Source organism: Urocampus carinirostris, chromosome 15 (assembly GCF_059441175.1).
Source record: "Urocampus carinirostris isolate Australia breed hairy pipefish chromosome 15, RoL_Ucar_1.0, whole genome shotgun sequence".
NCBI lineage: Eukaryota > Metazoa > Chordata > Actinopteri > Syngnathiformes > Syngnathidae > Urocampus > Urocampus carinirostris.
In genome coordinates this window covers 2,285,230-2,304,018 of record NC_142363.1, presented here as the reverse complement: position 1 = coordinate 2,304,018, position 18,789 = coordinate 2,285,230, and the positions used below count along the sequence as shown (strand labels likewise).

The window sequence follows — 18,789 nt, the reverse complement described above, 5'->3', positions numbered from 1 at the left end:
AGCTTCAAAGACAGTGGGCTGAAGCTGGAGTCCAGGTATCAAAAGCCACAGTTCACTGACGTGTCCGGGAAATGGCCTACAATAGCCGTATTCTCATGGTCAAGCCACTTCTGAACTCATGACAACGGAAGAAGCGTCTGACTTGGGCTATGGAGAAGAAGCACTGGAGAGTTGCAGAGTGGTCCAAAGTCCTCTTTTCAGACGAAAGCAAGTTTTGCATTTCATTTGGAAGTCAAGGCGCCAGAGTCTGGAGAAAGGCTGGAGAGGAGCAAAATCCAAGGTGCTTGAAATCCAGTGTGAAGTTCCCACAGTCAGCAATGGTTTGGGGAGCCATGTCAGCTGCTGGTGTTGGTCCACTGTGTTTCATCAAGTCCAGAGTAAATGCTGTGTACCAAGAGATTTTAGAGCACTGCATGCTTCCATCTGCTGAAAAGCTCTATGGAGATGAGGATTTTATTTTCCAGCATGATCTGGCACCTGCCCACAGTGCAAAAATCACCAGTAACTGGTGCACTGACCATGACATCACTGTCCTTGATTGGCCTGCTAATTCCCCTGACCTGAACCCCATCGAGAATTTGTGGGGTATAGTTAAGAAGAAGATGAAAGACACCAGACCTACAAATGCAAATGAGCTGAAGGCCGCTATCGAAGCATCCTGGGCATCAATAACACCTCAGCAACGCCACAGGCTGATTGCCTCCATGCCACGCCGGATTGATGCAGTAATCCGTGCAAAAGGATTCCCAACCAAGTACTGAGTGCATCAATGGACATTTTCAAATGTTTTATTTAGTTTTGCTGTTATAAAATTATTTTTTTACTTGGTCTGAGGAAGTATTCTAATATTTTGAGATAGGATTTTTGAGTTTTCTTAAGCTGTAAGCCAAAATCAGCAATATTCAAATAATAAAAGGCTTGAAATAGTTCAGTTGATGTGTAATGAATCCAGAATGTATGATATTTTTGTTTTTTTAATTGCATTACAGAAAATAAATAACTTTATCACAATATTCTAATTTTCCGAGACAGTCCTGTATATAATCTTGATACATTAGACCAGGTGTCAGAAACCTATAGTTCACAAGCCATATACAGTGGTACGGCTTCTTACGAATGTCTCTACATACGAAAGTTTGAGCTTACAAAGTACATGAACAGGAAAATATTGCCTCTGGTTATAAAGGCGTTTCAGAATACAAAGTAACAAATACAGTACAGTATGCACTGCCATTTGCCGCTCCAAGAAATCTACCTGGCAATGGGTGTGTATGCATGAATCCGGCATGCTCTTCAATTCCCCTCCCCGCACTCTAAACTGTTTACTGTATTGTACTGCTACGGAGAGATATCATTCACAACGAACCCCACGAAAGACATGCAGAAACGTGGACGAGGAGAATTTTTTTTTGTAATTATTTATTTCATTCTTTGTTTTTTACATTATGTTCCTCCCACTTTATGTCTATTGCGGGGTAATCTAATTTTAATATGTTTTTGTGTCATGTTCTGATGCCCGTTTATGATTTATTAAAAAAATATATCATACTTGTGCGTTTTTTCTAACGAATTAGTGCATTTATATTCGAAAGGCGTCTACTTACAAATGTTTCAGGTTACAAATCTACTACCGGAACAAAACAAAATTGTTAGTAGAGGTACCACTGTATGGGTCTGTATGGTTTGGATATAAAATATATATATATTTTTTAAATTGACAGTATTACTTCATGCAGAGCAAAATTGTCACATATGCGAAGCTGAAACAATACAAATGCAGTAAGAAAACTCTTAAGTAACTGCGGGAGGGACACAAATTTAAATTGGTATATTTAATTTGATATGGGACACAGGCTCTGGTATAATTATTATTTCCTAGTTTTAATCAAATCATCCAACGTTACACAGTGAAAAAAAATGGCTGAAAAAAAAAAAATCAGCATTTGTTTGCAGATCGGGTTTGGCGGTTTAGGTGATTTTTTTTTTCTTAAAATATATGGTCTGGCTCTCTCAAAAAATAAAATCTCAAATATTTTTGCTTTTATGGCTCTTTGGGTCAAAAAGGTTTCCTGGTCCGTGTATTCCACTGTATAACGTATGATTACATTAGGATCTACAACCAAATGGACAAGTTTGCACTTTTCGGTACAGTGAAAAACAAATGGTGGGGTTGGCCTAAGGAGGTCTTGAATCAATAGAAACAAACAATAAGTGGAAAAGTCATGGCTTATGTAACCTTTCAAGCTAATATGGGTTAGTTTTTGTTTTAGCACTGTACATGTAAACAATCCAAAACAGGAAAAAACCTTAAACGTCTACCCCTAACTTGTTATAAAATATTTAGGTGAAATCGAGTTTTCTGTCAACACTAACAACCGACCAACCCCATCCTGACTCATCTCAGCCACTAATTTTGTTTTTATGAAAAAAACCTTCATAAGTACTATGATAAAATATAAAAAGGCTCTTCTTGATATTAAGAGATATATACACTTTCAAAGACTTTTGGTGAATAAATTCTCAAACTGAACAACAGCATTTAAGAAAAGGAAGAGTGAATACAAAGCACCAAGTCAGTGTTGAAAAACTGCAGTAAATTTATGTATGACCTAATGCTGCAAAAATTGCATATAGAACGGCCAAGTACAAAACACAAAAATAGGGTAACGATTCTTTGGTTGCTAGTGCTTCTCTCACAAACCTATTGGTACTGTGTTAAAAACAAGTTTTACAAATTGTTCTTTAATAATGAAATGTGTTCTAGTTTTATAAGTATTATATAGTTGTATAGTAGCAAATTAAGCTATGCAATAGTGATTTATTTAGGCTATTTTCTTCTGATTTGTAGTTTTGGGAGTAAAATATAGGAGAGCTGATACAAGTATTGCAAGTAACTATGGTCAAAGCTTTTATCGACCAAAAATAAATAACTGGTGTTAGTGTTAAACTGAGTGGTTAGCGCATCCCCTCCACAGTTCTAAAGTCATGGGTTCAAATCCAGCTACCAGCCTTATTGCTTTGTGCTTGCGTGAGTTTCCTCTGGGCACCCCAGTTTCCTCCCACAACTCCCCCCCAAAAATGCATGTAAGGTTAATTGGCCAGTCTAAATTGTCCCTAGGTGTGAATGAGCGAGTGAGTTGTCGCTCTCTGTGTGCCCTGCGACTGAATGGCAACATGTTCAGGGTGTCCCCTGCCCACTGCCTGAAGTTAGCAGGGATGGGCTCCAGTACCCCCGCGAGCCTACTGAGGATAATGGATGGATGGATGTATTAGATTATGAAATACAATAATATTATTATTTTAGGTTTGTGTAATCAATGTTCACAAAACAACATAACAAGACAAGTTTGTTAGACTAATTCAGCGTACTTTTGCTATACTTTCATTCTGGAAAAAAAAATCCTATTTTGACACTAAATATTCACAGGGTTGATTTAATTAATGCTGTTTACTGTCCTGGAGAGGGGTGTTCGCCGCCAGGCTGTACTTGCCCAAGAAAACACTACCAGACCCTAGTGGTTAAGGTATAAGCCAAACTCATGTCAACAATTCTTCATTACACGATATAAACTAGCAGTCTATTCCAAACAAAACTTAATTGAACGACACATACACGAAAGGAAAGTCCATTATGAAATTGTCCACATACAACTCAGTAAGCCTTTGAAAAGTAATTATGCAATCTCTTTTAAAGGGTAAATCATTTTTATGAAATAAAAAAAGACTATTTCAATGGTACAAGGGATAAAATCCCAGAGAATTATCCATTCTAGCGACACATTCATTTGCTGCTGGGTATAAGTGATCATTGCAGATTTCAGAAGCCTGGAAAAGCTTTCCATCTATTTACTTTTCATCAATTGTGTCCTGTGCAGCAACCCTTGGAGACTCTCTGTGATAAAGGGTTATACAAATACATTTGACTTGACTCATTTACATGACCTAGTAGCAAGAGACCAGATCTGTCTGACTGCATACCATTTATATGGCTTCCTAAATTGCTTGCGATAAGCAAGAAAAAGGCGGAGGCCAGCATATTTGTTTAGAAAGAGCAACTTTGTATGAGAGAGCTAGGAAATGACAGTTTGCCAGATGTTGGGCGTGTCTGAAACGTTCCACAGACTGCAGTCAATTCATTTGCCTTGGAACTAATACAATAACCAACGGGACAGCAGAAACTGGGCAAAACATATCTATAAAAGCCAAAAAAGGAAGGTTTTTCTTTAATAACTGTAAACCCAAAATCCCTGGATAGTCTATGCAAAAGTGGGGTGAATTCTGGACAATGAACACTGCATTTATTACATTACAGGCTTCCATTATTCCACTTGAGTGGTAATCATTCCCTACTGATACTGATAACCGATAAAATCCTGCCTCTAGAAACCAATGCTATGACTGATAACTTTTAAATGTTTACTGCATGCTACATTGCTAAACAAAAATTATTTTTGTATGTGTCTTTTTCGTTTACATTAAAAAACACACAATACAGGTTCAGTAAATATGAGTCCAAAAAGTAGCGTTGAAAACTAAAGATTAACTTTGTCAATTACTCAGCCAATACTTGTTTTGTTTGTCAATAATAACTGTATTGACTATAATAACACAATGCTGTTATGGACACCATAAAAATCGCATATATATATATATATATATATATATATACAGTATATATAGCGTGGGTTTCCTCCGGGCACTCCGGTTTCCTCCCACGTTCCAAAAACATGCATTTCAGGTAAATTGGCCGATCCAAATTGTCCCTAGGTGTGAATAAGCGAGCGAGTTGTCTGTCCCTGTGTGCCTTGCGATTGGCTGGAAACCAGTTCAGGGTGTCCCCTGCCCACTGCCCGGAGATGGCTGGGATGGGCTCCAGCCCCCCCGCGACCCTAATGACGATAAGTTGTACGGCTAATGAGATGAGAGGAGATATATATATGACATTTTTATGAAAGTGCATGTGTTCCTTCAGTGAAATATGTTACTTGTAAACATTATACAAGTGCTCCAAAACTTAAAGTAGTTATACGTGGAGGGAAACTACAGCAAGTGAAAAAAATGTTTGGCCAATTACAGGAGAGGAACTCTATCATAGCAGCGCAAGTGAAGCAAATTAATGAGTGTAATGCCTTGCCAAAGTAGCAAAAAACATGAAATAATGTACACTATATTTTTTCCAGATGTCTATCATAGAAACAAATTGTGTTGCGATTAAGAAACTCCTTAGCAGACTTTAGAGGGAAGCTTTCAATCTTAATGTAATCGGCCTTCATGCACAGGGACACGCAATTGTGTGATAAAAAAAAAACCTCTCAAGTGCCTCACCCACATCATGGAGAGGTAGAGAGGGGGGGGGATTTTGTAAGGTTTATTGTTCTATATTCTTTATCAATTATCCATTATTCATTATCGATCAAATCATAATATGCTACAAAGCCAAGGGGCCGAGACACTTGCTCTCAGCCAAGAGGCCGAGTCAAGAGGCACTCCGTAAATGTAAAATTCACGGTAATTATGAAATTCTGGGTGTATCGGCAAGTGTCGGTGCGTCGGCATGCGACAGGACCTTGATTTCCAGATGTGACGGCACGTTGTACACTATCTATGAAGCCAGGACGGATACAGCAATGCTGTAAGTTTGATTTTTGCAATTGGGAGATGGAATAAGAGCTTGCTCTGTCCACTCCACGCTTCGGCCCGGTATTGCAGTACCTCCGGGATCGGTGCATTCGCACTGATCGCTGCATGGCTCTGTGGCTCGGAGGGGTAGAGAGGATACATGACAAAGGTGTGCTACTACAACTACTATAGAAAATCAAAATATACTCTAATAAATAACATGGAAGTTTAGAATCTTTCAAACAAGTGGTGCCGGATGATTGAATTTTATAACGTGGCTCTAAGTCATTATTGATAAGTTTGTTTTTTTAATCGTGATGATAACAGTGGAGTCATAGTTTGTCATTGTCATTCCGATAACTATCAGCCTAAATATCAATAACCCGTTACCAAGCAGCCATGTATTACCTAATAGGTAAATATGATTACTCAACATACAAAGTTGTTAAAAGTAATGAATTAAAAAAGGCCATGATCATTGTTATCGATAAGCTGCTAAATAATCAGTAAAATCTGCAGAGATCAATATTTACCCAACTCCCATTTTTGGTGCAGACTTAGATAAACTGCTGAAAGTTTCCTTAATTCAATATAATTTATATCCATTCATTTTATGAGATACATTGTTTTGTGCCAAAGTTGTTTGGTTGAAACAAACAAGGAATTTAGAATAACATTTGATGAGGTAGCCTATTCCCTGCAAAGCTTTTGTTTTCTCAATCATTGAATATGGTATCCTCAAAGCCAAGCTTTGTTCTTCTACGAAATATTCTCCAGCCTGATCCCTGCTGGATAACTGTAAAAACACTGCTCATTTGACAGACCCAAGGAGCTTTGTTGTGCTAGACAAGATTATGTACACACCTTTTAATTCAGGAAAATCATATGTCCTGCAGCGTGGTTATATGCCTATATTACACTTTTGAAGAGCAAAAAGTTCAAGATTGGTGCCTATTGTATTTTTACCTAGAATATTCGAATACTTATGAATCTTGTAAAATTGTCTATCATGGAAATACTATTTGGATGTTTTAATAACCTAGCTCAAAATTCGACAATGTTTTTTAAACACGCAAACCAGGAAAAGGTTCCCTCTTAGTCTTCAACTCCAAAAAGAGTCAATGATCCAGCAGATTTCCAAGAACAGCGACCCCCTGTATACCTTTATGATGTAACAAATTCCTGCTCAGCTGCCTCAAAGGAAAACAAACATTGCTTATGTGTGACACTGCTGTATAGTTCACTACGCTCTTCCTAAAAAATCTACAACATCTTCGAACATCTAGACCTGATGTTTGACTATGCATCAATTAAAGCATCAGTCCTCCAACTCATCATTCAAACCTTAAGATAATCTGTACAACTCACAGAGCTTGGGTGAATAATGTTAAATATTCAGCAATATGATCATAAATGCATAATGATTATCATGTCTTGGCAATATGTGGGTGTTAGATTCATGACCAGCAGCAGGTTGAGCCATCACAATCCTGGATGGCAGTCGCTCAGGTGCTCATCTTGGGATCAAAAGATTGCAGGTACGGTTCCCGGCTTCCCCGTGTTATTAGTCGAAGTGTCACTAAATCCTCAATGCAAGCTACTTATTGCATGGCTGAAGCTGCTATCACTATGTATATGTGTGTGTGTGTGTGTGTGTGTGTGTGTGTGTGTGAGAATGAGTAAGTTTAAAGCATTTTGGGAGGTCTTGACACAGTAGTTTTAATGTGTAAAAATGATTTCCTTGTGGTATCGACTGGTGGGAATAACATACTAGATAAAATAAAGACCTTACTAGAACAAGTAAGTAGTTGGATGAAATGATACACAACCTGTACAGTGAAAAAGCATTCATCGGACACCACCACCAATAGTTGACGCTTCTGATTCAAAGCTGTTCTGGGCAACATTAAAATTTGAACAAATTGTCGAGGATGATATGCTGACCTGGATTTAATTTTGTAAGCTTTCTCACTCCACCGGGCCTAAGGAAATCCCAAAACAAACCCACCTGACCCAGAAAGAGGCCAGCCAATGATCCGGTTGACAAATCAATTAAAGCAGAGAATTACACAACTACCACTGACCCCTTTTATGTCTCCTGGTCTATGGAAATCATTGCAGAAAGGGAAAGGATAAAAATGATTTAATGATATTTCTTTTAAAGATTATAGAAATTGCCAATTATAAAACGTCAATTCTCAAATTTTCAGGAAGCAAATGGTTGAAGACTGCCAATTTAAATAAAGTACAGAGATGAGATTTTAATATGATTACTCTACAGTTTGACTGCTAACAATAGGGATGTATGACACAACATTGATTTTGCCCTTTTCTACCTAACTAGGCTTCAAAGCTTTGTTAATAAACAATCCATTGCGTACCATAATTGTTTACAAGAAACACACACCCATTAGTCAAGAAAATAAAATAGAAAGTGAATTTGCTGCAGAGCAAAAGGAGTATTCAAGCAGTGCCAGTCAAGCAGACTGACGTACAAGGTGACAGACTAAAGCAGGTTTCTCGAAACTTGCTGGTTACAAGTCAGTTAAAAACGAATTCCTTTGGCAAAATAAGACACCTAGAATTAAATACAAAACCTTTTTAGCTTGCAAAGAAAAAGGGGAACTAGACCTACCCAATATTAAAATGTATTATTGGGCAGCTCAAATTAGAGCTTTTATTCTGTGGATTACTAGAGACAAAAATACTATATGGGTGGACATGGAGCAGCAGTCTTGTCCTAATGTGCCTTGGAATCCTTACCATTCATATCAGTAGCGATGTGGAAGAAGATAAAACTCCAGAATGAATGGATTAAGGGAACTATTAAAACATGGTCAACAATACAAAAAATATATATCAAGGTAGGGCTACAAAAATAGCAAAAAAATGGGTTACTTCTACACACGCTCTATCACTTCAAAATTTAAGAATACATCCAATTTATGTTGGCGTAACTGTGGGAGGGTCAAAAATTTCACACATATTTTCTGGAATTGCCCTGTTATATTAAATGTCTGGAGAAGTATTGAGAAAGAGAAAAAATTATGTAAAATTATTTATTGGTTGGGAGTTGCGGTTGGACCCATTGACCTATGTATTAGAAATTTTGCATGAAGAATTATTGACTGGTCAACATAAATATGTACTAAGGGTTATGCTTCTGGTAGCAAAAAATGATCAGTTTCCTGGCTGAAACCACAACCTCCTGACATAAAACAATAGAGAGACAAATTAAAGCAAATGTACATTATGGAAAAAATCACTGCAAGACTGAAACTGAAAACTAGATGAAAAAGATGGAAGCTTATCACACAATTTTTACTTGATGTCTAAACACCTCATCTTTTATTTTATTACTATCATGTTTTGTTGTTGTTTTTATTTGTTATTCATAGGAATGTCAATTGTACATATTTTTGTTCGTGTTGCTGTATGATGGGTGAACCAACCCTCTGTCAAATTGTGTGAGAAATAAAAAGTTAAAAAAAAAACACAAGTTTACTCTACCGTATTAATCTATTGTTTATAGTGCCTTTGCAGTCTTTCGAAACATTTTGTGATTAAAGGCTATACAAATAAATTTGACCTGACTTGACAATGACAATAAATTCAATTTTATTTTTCTATTCTGTCCTAATCATTGGAAATGACAAATAATGTTGAATACATGCGTCCGTGATCAAAATCATTTATTGACCACATAAACTACGCTAACTGTCCGTCAAAGTCCGATTCATCATCACGCAAACCAAAAATATGTTTTCCCTGTTGTGCTTTTTGAATTTGTTTATGTCTTTTAGGATAAACGTTTTCTCCATTCAATAACATTCATCTGTGGTGCCGTGACTAAGAAAAGTGTCATAATGAGATAAAACCTAATGTAACGGGTGTAATATTAACTTTTGTTTTGTTGAAATTTCTGCTGAACTATGTTTGTATAGTTTGTGTATAAGTGTCCTGCAATGACAAGTCCAACAGTGCCACCTGCTGGTATAGGGTAAGGCTTAGTTTAGCCTCTGATTTTATGACCAAAAGGCGGATATTGTTAGCAGTCTCCAATTGTAAGCCACATAAAAAGTTTATGAACAACATTAAAACCTCAACTGACAAATCTTGCAACATACACAGTAATGTAATCGATGTTGTCAAGCTGTTTGGATTTATTTTTGTTTTGTTTCTGTCACCATTTATGTTAGTTTTGCCGTACGTTGTACTGGACTGATATGCTAATTTCCCTCATAGATGTTGTAAACCGGGGAGGTGCTAACCACATGGTGTGTGTATATTGTATCGCTCATTGCAGGTAAATTGTTCCCGTTTTTACACTCGATATGGTAATTATTTCTGTTTTCACAAATATATAAAATGGATGATGTCAGTTGAAATTCAGATTAAAAAATAAGTCAAGTTGAATTCATTGTAAAAGTTAAAACCACTATACGATCACTTGTTAAAAGTATCTTGTTAAAATGTATGTAAAAATTATTGTGATGGTTGATTTTCTGAACTGTATTGTATGTCAACTGTAAAGAAAACTATTTGTTTGATATGCTTTGAGCAGTCTCCAGTGCGCTGCTAACAATGTTGAGAACCAGCAGAGGTGTTAACCACATGCTGTGTGTATGTTGTGTCGCTCATTGCAGTCTCCAGCGCGCTGCTAACGTAACTGAAATAAAAGCCTCATCATTCAGTTCAGCCTGAATGTGGATCCTTGGTGGGACAGGTACACCGCAGTTACACTAATGCATTTTTTAATGTCATCTATGACATCACTGGTGGCATTGTGGTTAGGACTCTCACCGACGCGACCAAAGTTTAATTCCCATTACATTAAATTTTTGCAAATAAGGCCAACTTTATTTTTAGACTAATCAATCATTGCACAACCGAAAAATATAGATTATAGCACGCACCCAAACGTAAAAGAAAATGTGCGTTACACATGAATAAATACGGTACTTGTTTATTTTCGTGGATTGTGACCACAGTTTGAGCTTTATTGCTGCTTGGAATTAGAGATAAGATATACTGTACAGTAGATTTTATCTTTGTGCCAGAGTGTCTTTCACATTTGCTCTACGAACATGAAATGCTAGATTCTATTTGAGCAAAACAATTCTAATGTTATTATTGTAATATTATTTAGTTACCATTTTTTCAAATCATTATTATTATTAGGTCGCTATTTTTATGTTGATCAACTAATTTTCAGATTAAAGAAAGATTTTGGGCCCTTTAACACTAACAAAAAAATAATAATTTGCTCCCAAAAGCTAAAATACCAAAAGTGAGGAGGCTACCAACAACCACACGCTCTTTCAGAAAATGGTCCACTGAGGCAGAGCAGGCTCTGAGAGACTGCTTTGGACGTACAGACTGGAATGTCCTGCTAGGGTCCAGCAGTGGGGACATTGAGGAGATGGCAAACTGTACCACTGACTACATTAATTTCTGCATGGACAATGTTGTTCCTATAAAGACTGTACGCTGCAATTTTTTTGTGAATTTCCCTGCGGGGATTAATAAAGTATCTATCTATCCATCTATCTATCTATCTATCTATCTATCCATTCTAATTTCTGTGGTTTTGCACATTTATCCATCACAAATTTTTCAGATCATCAAACCAACTTTAGATCAAACAGAAAAAAACAGAGGAAATACAAAATGCAGTTTTGTAATTTTGATTCCATTCAATAAGATTCAGAATCAGGACAACTTGCTGTGGTTGACAGAATCATGAATTCTGGTGTTTATCAAAGTTTCTGAAGGATAACATCCTACCATCGTCACCTCAAACTGAAGCACTCATGGATCATTTAGAAGACAATCATCCAAAACACACCAGCAAGTCCACTTCTGAATGAAAGTTCTGGAGTGCTTAAGTCAAAGTTCTGATTTAAATCTAATTGAGATGCTGTGGTGTGACCTTAAACAGGCAGTTCATGTTAGAAAACCCTCCAATGTGGCATGTTTAAAATATTTTCGCAAAGACGAGTGGGCCAAAATTCCTAAACAGCAGTGTGAAAGATTTTTGTAAACGTTTGATTTTTGTTATTGTTGCAAAATGTGGCCCAACTCGCTGTTAGGTTCAGGTGGGTAATTATATATATTATTCGGTATTATATATAATTATAGGGCCAGATAGAATTTTTTTTTGTGCCTTAAAAGATGGAATGAACATTTCAAAACTACATTTTGTATTTCTTTGCGTTTTCTATGTGTGATATTAAAATTTGTTTGATGATCTGAAACCTTTGTGAGTGATAACTATGCAAAAAACACAATCAGGAAGATGGCACATTCTTTTTCACGGCTCTCTATACATTGCTCTACTGTATAAAAAATGCTTTTGTATTGTATGAATAAGCTGCCTTGAAACATAAAATATGGAGGATGAGACTGTAGCGAGATAAGTATTGTTACTCGTCCTCAATATAAATAGAGAAAGTGTCACTGGACATAGGCTAATTTAGAGACAAATATTTTTTTCCAGTACGAAGGTACAAGTCAAACCAAAATTAAGAGAAAAGTGAAATACTGTAATTGTAATGACGTGCAATTAAAATTCCATTCCCACTGTTTGGTAGTAGACAAGCTGCAGCTCTAATCTTATCGATGACGTGTGCCTACGATTGCTCTCTGCTGTTTGTCATTATGCGGACGTTCAACAAAGGTGCCGTTTATGATTGAGGAGTCATACCTGTATGACGGGTTTCTTTTTGTACTGCTGCTTTTTTCAAAATCAAACTAACACATGTTATTGCAGGTTAATCTTGTGACAACAGAAGCCGGCTCAATGACATCCACTAAGCAATTTATCTGGGCTATAAACTTGCATCAGACCCAGTCAATTGTTGTTGTTTTTTTGTGTGTGTTTTTTGTTTAAGACAAGACACGTGCAACACGGACTGTCCATTTCAAACTTTTGGAATGTGTAAGAAACCGTCAATAAAAATGACACGAGCAAGAGGAAAACATTCAAACCCTGATCACCAAATACAAACGGATTGGAACCTAAAACTTGAACTCGAAGGCATATCAATGAAGTGACAACCAAATACTGTAAACTACACCAATTTTTCGTACAAGCGAAAAGTCAGTATTGCTGAATTTAATCCAATTAGGGGTTTCTAGATCTTATTTACACGGCATATAAAAATATTCCTGCTTTAACTTGTTCGTTAGACAATGTGAACTATTGCAGAAATTGAAACAGAACCTTGTTTGACTGGGGTCTAGTTGACAAAAAAAAGAATTTGAAGGCTAACGTTCGGAATGGTGCAATTCTAGAACCCTGGCAAAATTGTTTAAAACGTGAACGATTGAGAGAAAATTGGGGGGGGGGGAGTCTTACCACTGTAGATATGTCTGAATGGCAAATTATTAAAACGCCGTTTTCTCATCTTAAATTTCTAATATTATTATTATTACAGTATGAATCTATAAGCTGATACTTGACTTTGCTGTATATGACTTTCGTAAATTAGATGGATACAAACAATGAAAGACACTTTTTCCTTCATTTTTTCAGCTTCTTTCCTTTTTTAAAGACAAGGTAGTCTCCCCTCCCATCTTTTTGTTTTTCTGGAAAGAACGCAATTCAGGTTTAATTAGAATTAACATGGCTTGTAGTTACCGTATTTGTGTATAACACGCGCACCCAAATCAATGGTTGTGACGGGATTCGAACCCAGTTTACACTGTTGAGAGTGCGGATGTTATAAAAGGATATGCAAAGGATTTTGCTTAATTTCATTATCATGGTATCTTTAGTCACGGTACCAGAGACAAATGTTAATTTCGTCGTGCATTTTACATATGACAATAAATTTGTCACTTACACAATGCTTGGAATAGAGGAATATTATTTATTGTCATATTAACATATGGAATTCACACCAAAATTAACATTCTTGACTAAAAGTATTTTGATAATGAGATCAAATCAACTGTCTTTTCAATTGTTAGTTATATCACTGGTGGTCGGGCGGTTAGAATTAGGGAGCTCTAAATACGCTTATTCAGTCCTCTTTCAGGCAGGACATTTCTGTACATCATATATTCAATTAACACTTATAAGACTTTAAATATTACATTTCCCAATTTAAATATACAACTTTCCCTGTCTCTGTATTATTAAGTAGTATGTAAATAAATGTTGGGTTTGGCATCATTCATTGCATTACCAACTTTTGCTGTATCTTGGATATTTAGCAATTTTCTCTTGATTTTACCAGCTCGGTAGCCTAGATGGTAGGGCGCCCGCTCGAGACTAGGAGGTCGCTGGTTCAAGCCTCGGCCGAGTCATACCTAAGACTTACAACATTGGTACTCATTGCCTCCCTGCTTGGCGCTCGGCGTTTAGGGTTGGAACTGGGGGGTTTGGTCACCTATTGACTCCCAACACAGCATTTGGGTCTAAAATGGCGGTGCCCTGTTTGGCTGCGGCTGCATCGGCTTGCTACAGTTTAACTGTACGGGTGAGGTGTATCGACATTTCGTTCCGTGTGCATGGTTACAAAGAATGACAATAAAAGTAAATTATTATAATTATAATTATTATTAATGATCATCAAAAATTTGAGATAACAACAATTCAGGACTTACCTTGAGAAAACAGCTGAACCGTGAATATGAGCACCTCTACTGTAGTGTTAGGGTGGCAGAAAGCAGCTAAATCTAAATTAATATAGACTTTGGCAAATATTTACAGTTTTTTTAATCCCCTTTCCCTTCCAGGAGAACATCGACTCGGAATAATGGTTATTAGCATCATTGACAATCAATCTGAGTCAGTGTCAGTCATTTAAAAGCAAAATAGCGCTATGCATGTTATGTTTTGCCATACAATTATAACTTCTTTTTAATTCAATTTTTTAACCCAGACAATATTAAGGCAACATATTGAATTTGGAGTTGCCATAATTGTGATGTGAGAATAAACTAAGGGTGTGCTGATCAATTCAAATATTGATATAATTGATACTGAGCAAGTGCTTTGTTTGGATCCATACTATTTTCCTTAGATAGAAACTGTATTACCCTTTTTAACTATCACTATAATAATGTTGTTAGTGGATTGTAAGATTGCATACCTGCCAACTATAGCTCCTTACGCGTGAGACTACTGCTTTTTGCCCCTTAAAAACTCCATTTAAAAATAAAAAAATCTACTCCTTTTTCCGATTGAACCCGTTGCCATTCCTGTAAAATTCGCTTAAAATCCCAATCCAAGACATACCCAAAGTAAATTGAATGCTGTTCTTGAACCATTTGGAGAACATGGATGGTTTTGGTCTCTTTTTAAAGGTAGGAGTTTTGTCCCAAATTGAAATAATCACTACAAGTGCTAATAACATTGATTAATCTGAGTTGGAACACACAGAAATAGAAGGCTTTTATTCTCGCCTGAAGTTTATTTTTCCAATTAAATGCCTGCAGATGACTGTAGCATGGACCTATTAGCTGGAAAACAGGTAAGACAATAGCTTGCGGCCTTACCTGGTACCTTGTCAAACTCGATCACAATCTGAAAAACTAAACAATGTATTTAACACATTTTTCCAAGGGTAGGTTTAGGCGGTTCCAAAATTGGCCATTTGGAGACGACCAATTTACAACTCTAAAACTTTTGCAAATGTGTATTTTCTGGCCATTTTTTAGACATTATGAAAGAGTTATAGATGTTTGACATCTCATACCAGAAGTCAATCAATGATTGTGAACACATGCACATAATAATGGTGAATAAAAATGAATTGCCTTGCAGTTTTTGGGGGGCTCTGATTTGAATACACCCCCTTGAAAGGGAATACAATTATGTTGGGAATTTTCATTGGCTAACCAATGTGTCAATGATCATTCAATTTGGTTACTACTGGCTGAAGATTTTGAAAACTACAAAAAAAAAAAACAAAGAGTCTAAGGCTGCTTTATTTTGAAGTAAGAGCAAGTCTTTGTGCGTGAAAGAAACGCTCTAATGGTCACATTAGATTTATGTTTTGGTAAAAGTTCATCACTTCTGGTTTTAAACAAGCACATGTTGTTTTTTTCTTCTCTGGAGACGGATTGTGTTTCATGTGTAAACATAGTGTGCACAATAAAATTTAATGGTCTGCATTTATATAGCGCTTTTCAAGTCAATAAAGACCTCCCAAAGCGCTTTACAATGTGCTTCACACCTTTCCCTTTCACTCACTAACTAAACAATAGCAGCATCAGCCATGCAAGGCAACTACCTGCTATCAGGGGCATTAGGGATTCAGTGTCTTGCCCAAGGACAACATATAACACGGAGGAGACGGGAATCAAACCTGCGACCTCTTGAACCCAAAAGAACATGATAATCTTCAAATTTGATCCAATTGTGTTCACACTTTATTTGCTCTGCTGACTTTATTGTCAAAATATTGTGCAATGGAAGGTATTTTAGTTGTATTGTGGACATCATTATAGAGTGTTTGTATGCTCGTTTGCTCCTTTTTTTGGTTTGACTCTTAACTTTTGTTATGAATCAGTTGCTCAGTAAAAATATTTTAACTTCTATAGTGTTAAACGTTTTTTACATTGTATTGTTTGCATCATAAATCATTTATTTATGACTACATTTCAAAATATTGTGCAATAGAACGTATTATAGTTGTCATGCCAGCATTGTTGTACAGTATGTGTTTTAAAAACTTTGCTGCTTTTTTAGCAGCAGACCGGCTTTTAAAACTGTTAAAGTTTGCATTGTACAAGGGCTGCAACAATGAATCAATAACGTCTATTAAAACTGATTATTAAAAGCATTGACAATATATTTCATCATCGATTTTTTGTGTCCACAGTTAATGTGGGACTCAGCACGTGCAGAGTGCATTGAATTTCTTCTTGATCCGGAAAATAACTTGTAGTTAGCGCTTTGGCGCTATGAGACTGTATTTTGATACACGAGTCATCATGATCCAAATCCCAAATCAGACACTGAAATCTAACTCAAAGTTCAGTGCCATATAAAACATTCAATGTACAATGAGATGAAATTCGAAGAAGTACCAGCATTGAAATGAAATGATCTGCATTTAGATAGCGCTTTTCAAGTCAATGACTTCCCAAAGCGCTTTTCATTGTGCTTCACATTTCCCAATAGCGGCCGTGATCTGTGCAGCCATGTAAGGCGCTAACCTACTTATTGGGGGTATTGGGGGGTTCAGTGTCTTACCCAAGGACACTTCGACATGTAACACGGACAAGCCGGGATTCGAACTGGGATCCCTTAATCCTAAAACGATCGCTCTACCTCCTGAGCTACTGCCGCCCCTTTGATGTGGTCTCTCTTTTTTTGCACTTTATGTAAAAAAAGTGTCTCACATATTTGCAGGTGTATAGCATACACATGTATATATTTTTGATTCGCTATTTGACAAAGACTTGGATTTTCTTTAATTGTTTTATATTATAAAATATTCTGGTGTTTTGTGCACTAAATATTTATATGTCCAAAATGTCAACACTTGAATAGAGGAAGAAATTTAAAATGTGCTTTTTAAAACTCGGATTCACTGAAAAATAATATACCAATTCATCGATTATTAAGGTTCAGCAAGTTGAAATATCGCTCCTTTCTGCCGCCATCTTCTAGCTTATAGTCATGATCACAGCATTACTCAGTGTAATCCTCAAGTTCTAATTAGAATCTTTTTGGGGGTATGAGTTGGAGTTTGAAATATGATTTTTCTTACTTTTACCATTTTCAGGCTACACAAACAAAAAATAGGAACGAGCCTGAACCCACTCTCTACGAAACACTAATTTGACCCCCCTACCTGCTCCCTAGTGTGTTGTGAGTGCCGGAACAGCGGTGCTAAAAGAAACAAAAGCAAATGGGTGCGATGGAAAAACATATTATGAAGGCTCTTTGAACTCAGATTGACATTTTTAACACATACTAATAGAGAAACACATTATACTGTCATCTTTTTAAAGACAACCCACTCCACCTTTATACTCTTTTGTTGCAGCCCTACATCGTACAGTAGTTATTTAATTAAAAAAAATAAATACGTTTTAGTAATATTTCCTTTTTTCGTGATTATGAACTAACTAAAGGGGAAGGAGTTCAATTATTCAATCATCATTATATTTCCATTCAAAAAATATCGGCATCGGTAACGATCAATCGATTCCACCGTATACTTAATTACTTGTATAGGATCGAAGCCAAAATGCCCAGTATTATATAATATATTTTGGATGTGGCTAAAAAAAAAATCAAGATAACATTTGCAGGCGTAAAATTAAGAAGAATTTTCACTCTTACATGTGTCTTCTCAAGCTGTCGAGTTCATTAGGGAAAAATTCGTTGTCAACTCCATCCCTGACTTCCTTGTGTTTGGAGGATTTCTTTCTTTTCAACTTCAATGACAACACCCGCCTTCCCTTCTTTTCTTTCGGGGAAATAAGTACGCCGTCACCGGGAAGCGAGGTGGCGTCTCCGGGGGTGCCAGGACCAGGGTTTGCCGTGGCTGCTCCATCTTTGTTTAAAAACGTCAGTTTGGGTCCCCTGCCCTCTTTTTCCGGGGACTTCACTTTAAACAAATCCTTCACTTTTAAAGTGCTGGATTTACTCATGTCGAGTTGGGGGAAATGTTTTAAAAATAGTGAAGCGAAGAGAGCAGCAGTCGGAGGCGTCAATGACTGGGCGAACCGGCGGGGCGGGTTACCTGCCAGGTGATCGCTCGTTGGCTTGAAAAGAAGAGCACATCCGGCTGTGATCTTCAAAATAAAACCCAGTCTGTACCTACTCATTTATTTTAGGCAATTATTTTTTTTCTTGTCCCAGTGCCAACTGCTGTACATCGGGTTATTTTTAATGTAAGTTTATTTCAATATATCAATATAACACGCTAGTACTCTTCATGATCCATTCAATGGATGAAGTCGGAAATCCAGGCACTTGGTCACGTGACCAAACAATCCACCGGCGCCGCCATCTTTGTTTGGGGGAAAAACTTTGTTATCGAGTCTGATTAGAATAATGGTAAAAAGTTGTTGTGTAAACGGGTGTACGTCTAATAAGAGGAAGAGTCCAGATCGGAAATATTTCATATTTCCATCTGACAAGGAAAGGAGGGAGGAATGGAAGTCTGCGATGAATCGAGGCGTGCAAAAAAATTGATGGAT

At 36.8% G+C, this 18,789-nt stretch overlaps 1 protein-coding gene and 1 pseudogene across 2 annotated transcripts in view; one reads left to right on the top strand and one right to left on the bottom strand.

Annotated features, from left to right (window-relative positions):
• crybg1a (crystallin beta-gamma domain containing 1a) overlaps positions 1-18,292 on the bottom strand; it is a 74,384-nt gene extending 56,092 nt beyond the window's left edge. For both annotated transcript variants that reach the window (XM_088354997.1, XM_088354998.1), the window contains exon 1: positions 17,927-18,292. In XM_088354997.1, the coding sequence (XP_088211123.1) occupies positions 17,927-18,237 (311 nt within the window). In that variant the 5' untranslated portion in view covers positions 18,238-18,292. The remainder of the gene's footprint in view (positions 1-17,926) is intronic.
• LOC148351314 (U2 spliceosomal RNA) lies at positions 5,599-5,734 on the top strand (annotated as a pseudogene).
• Positions 18,293-18,789: the final 497 nt, after the last annotated feature.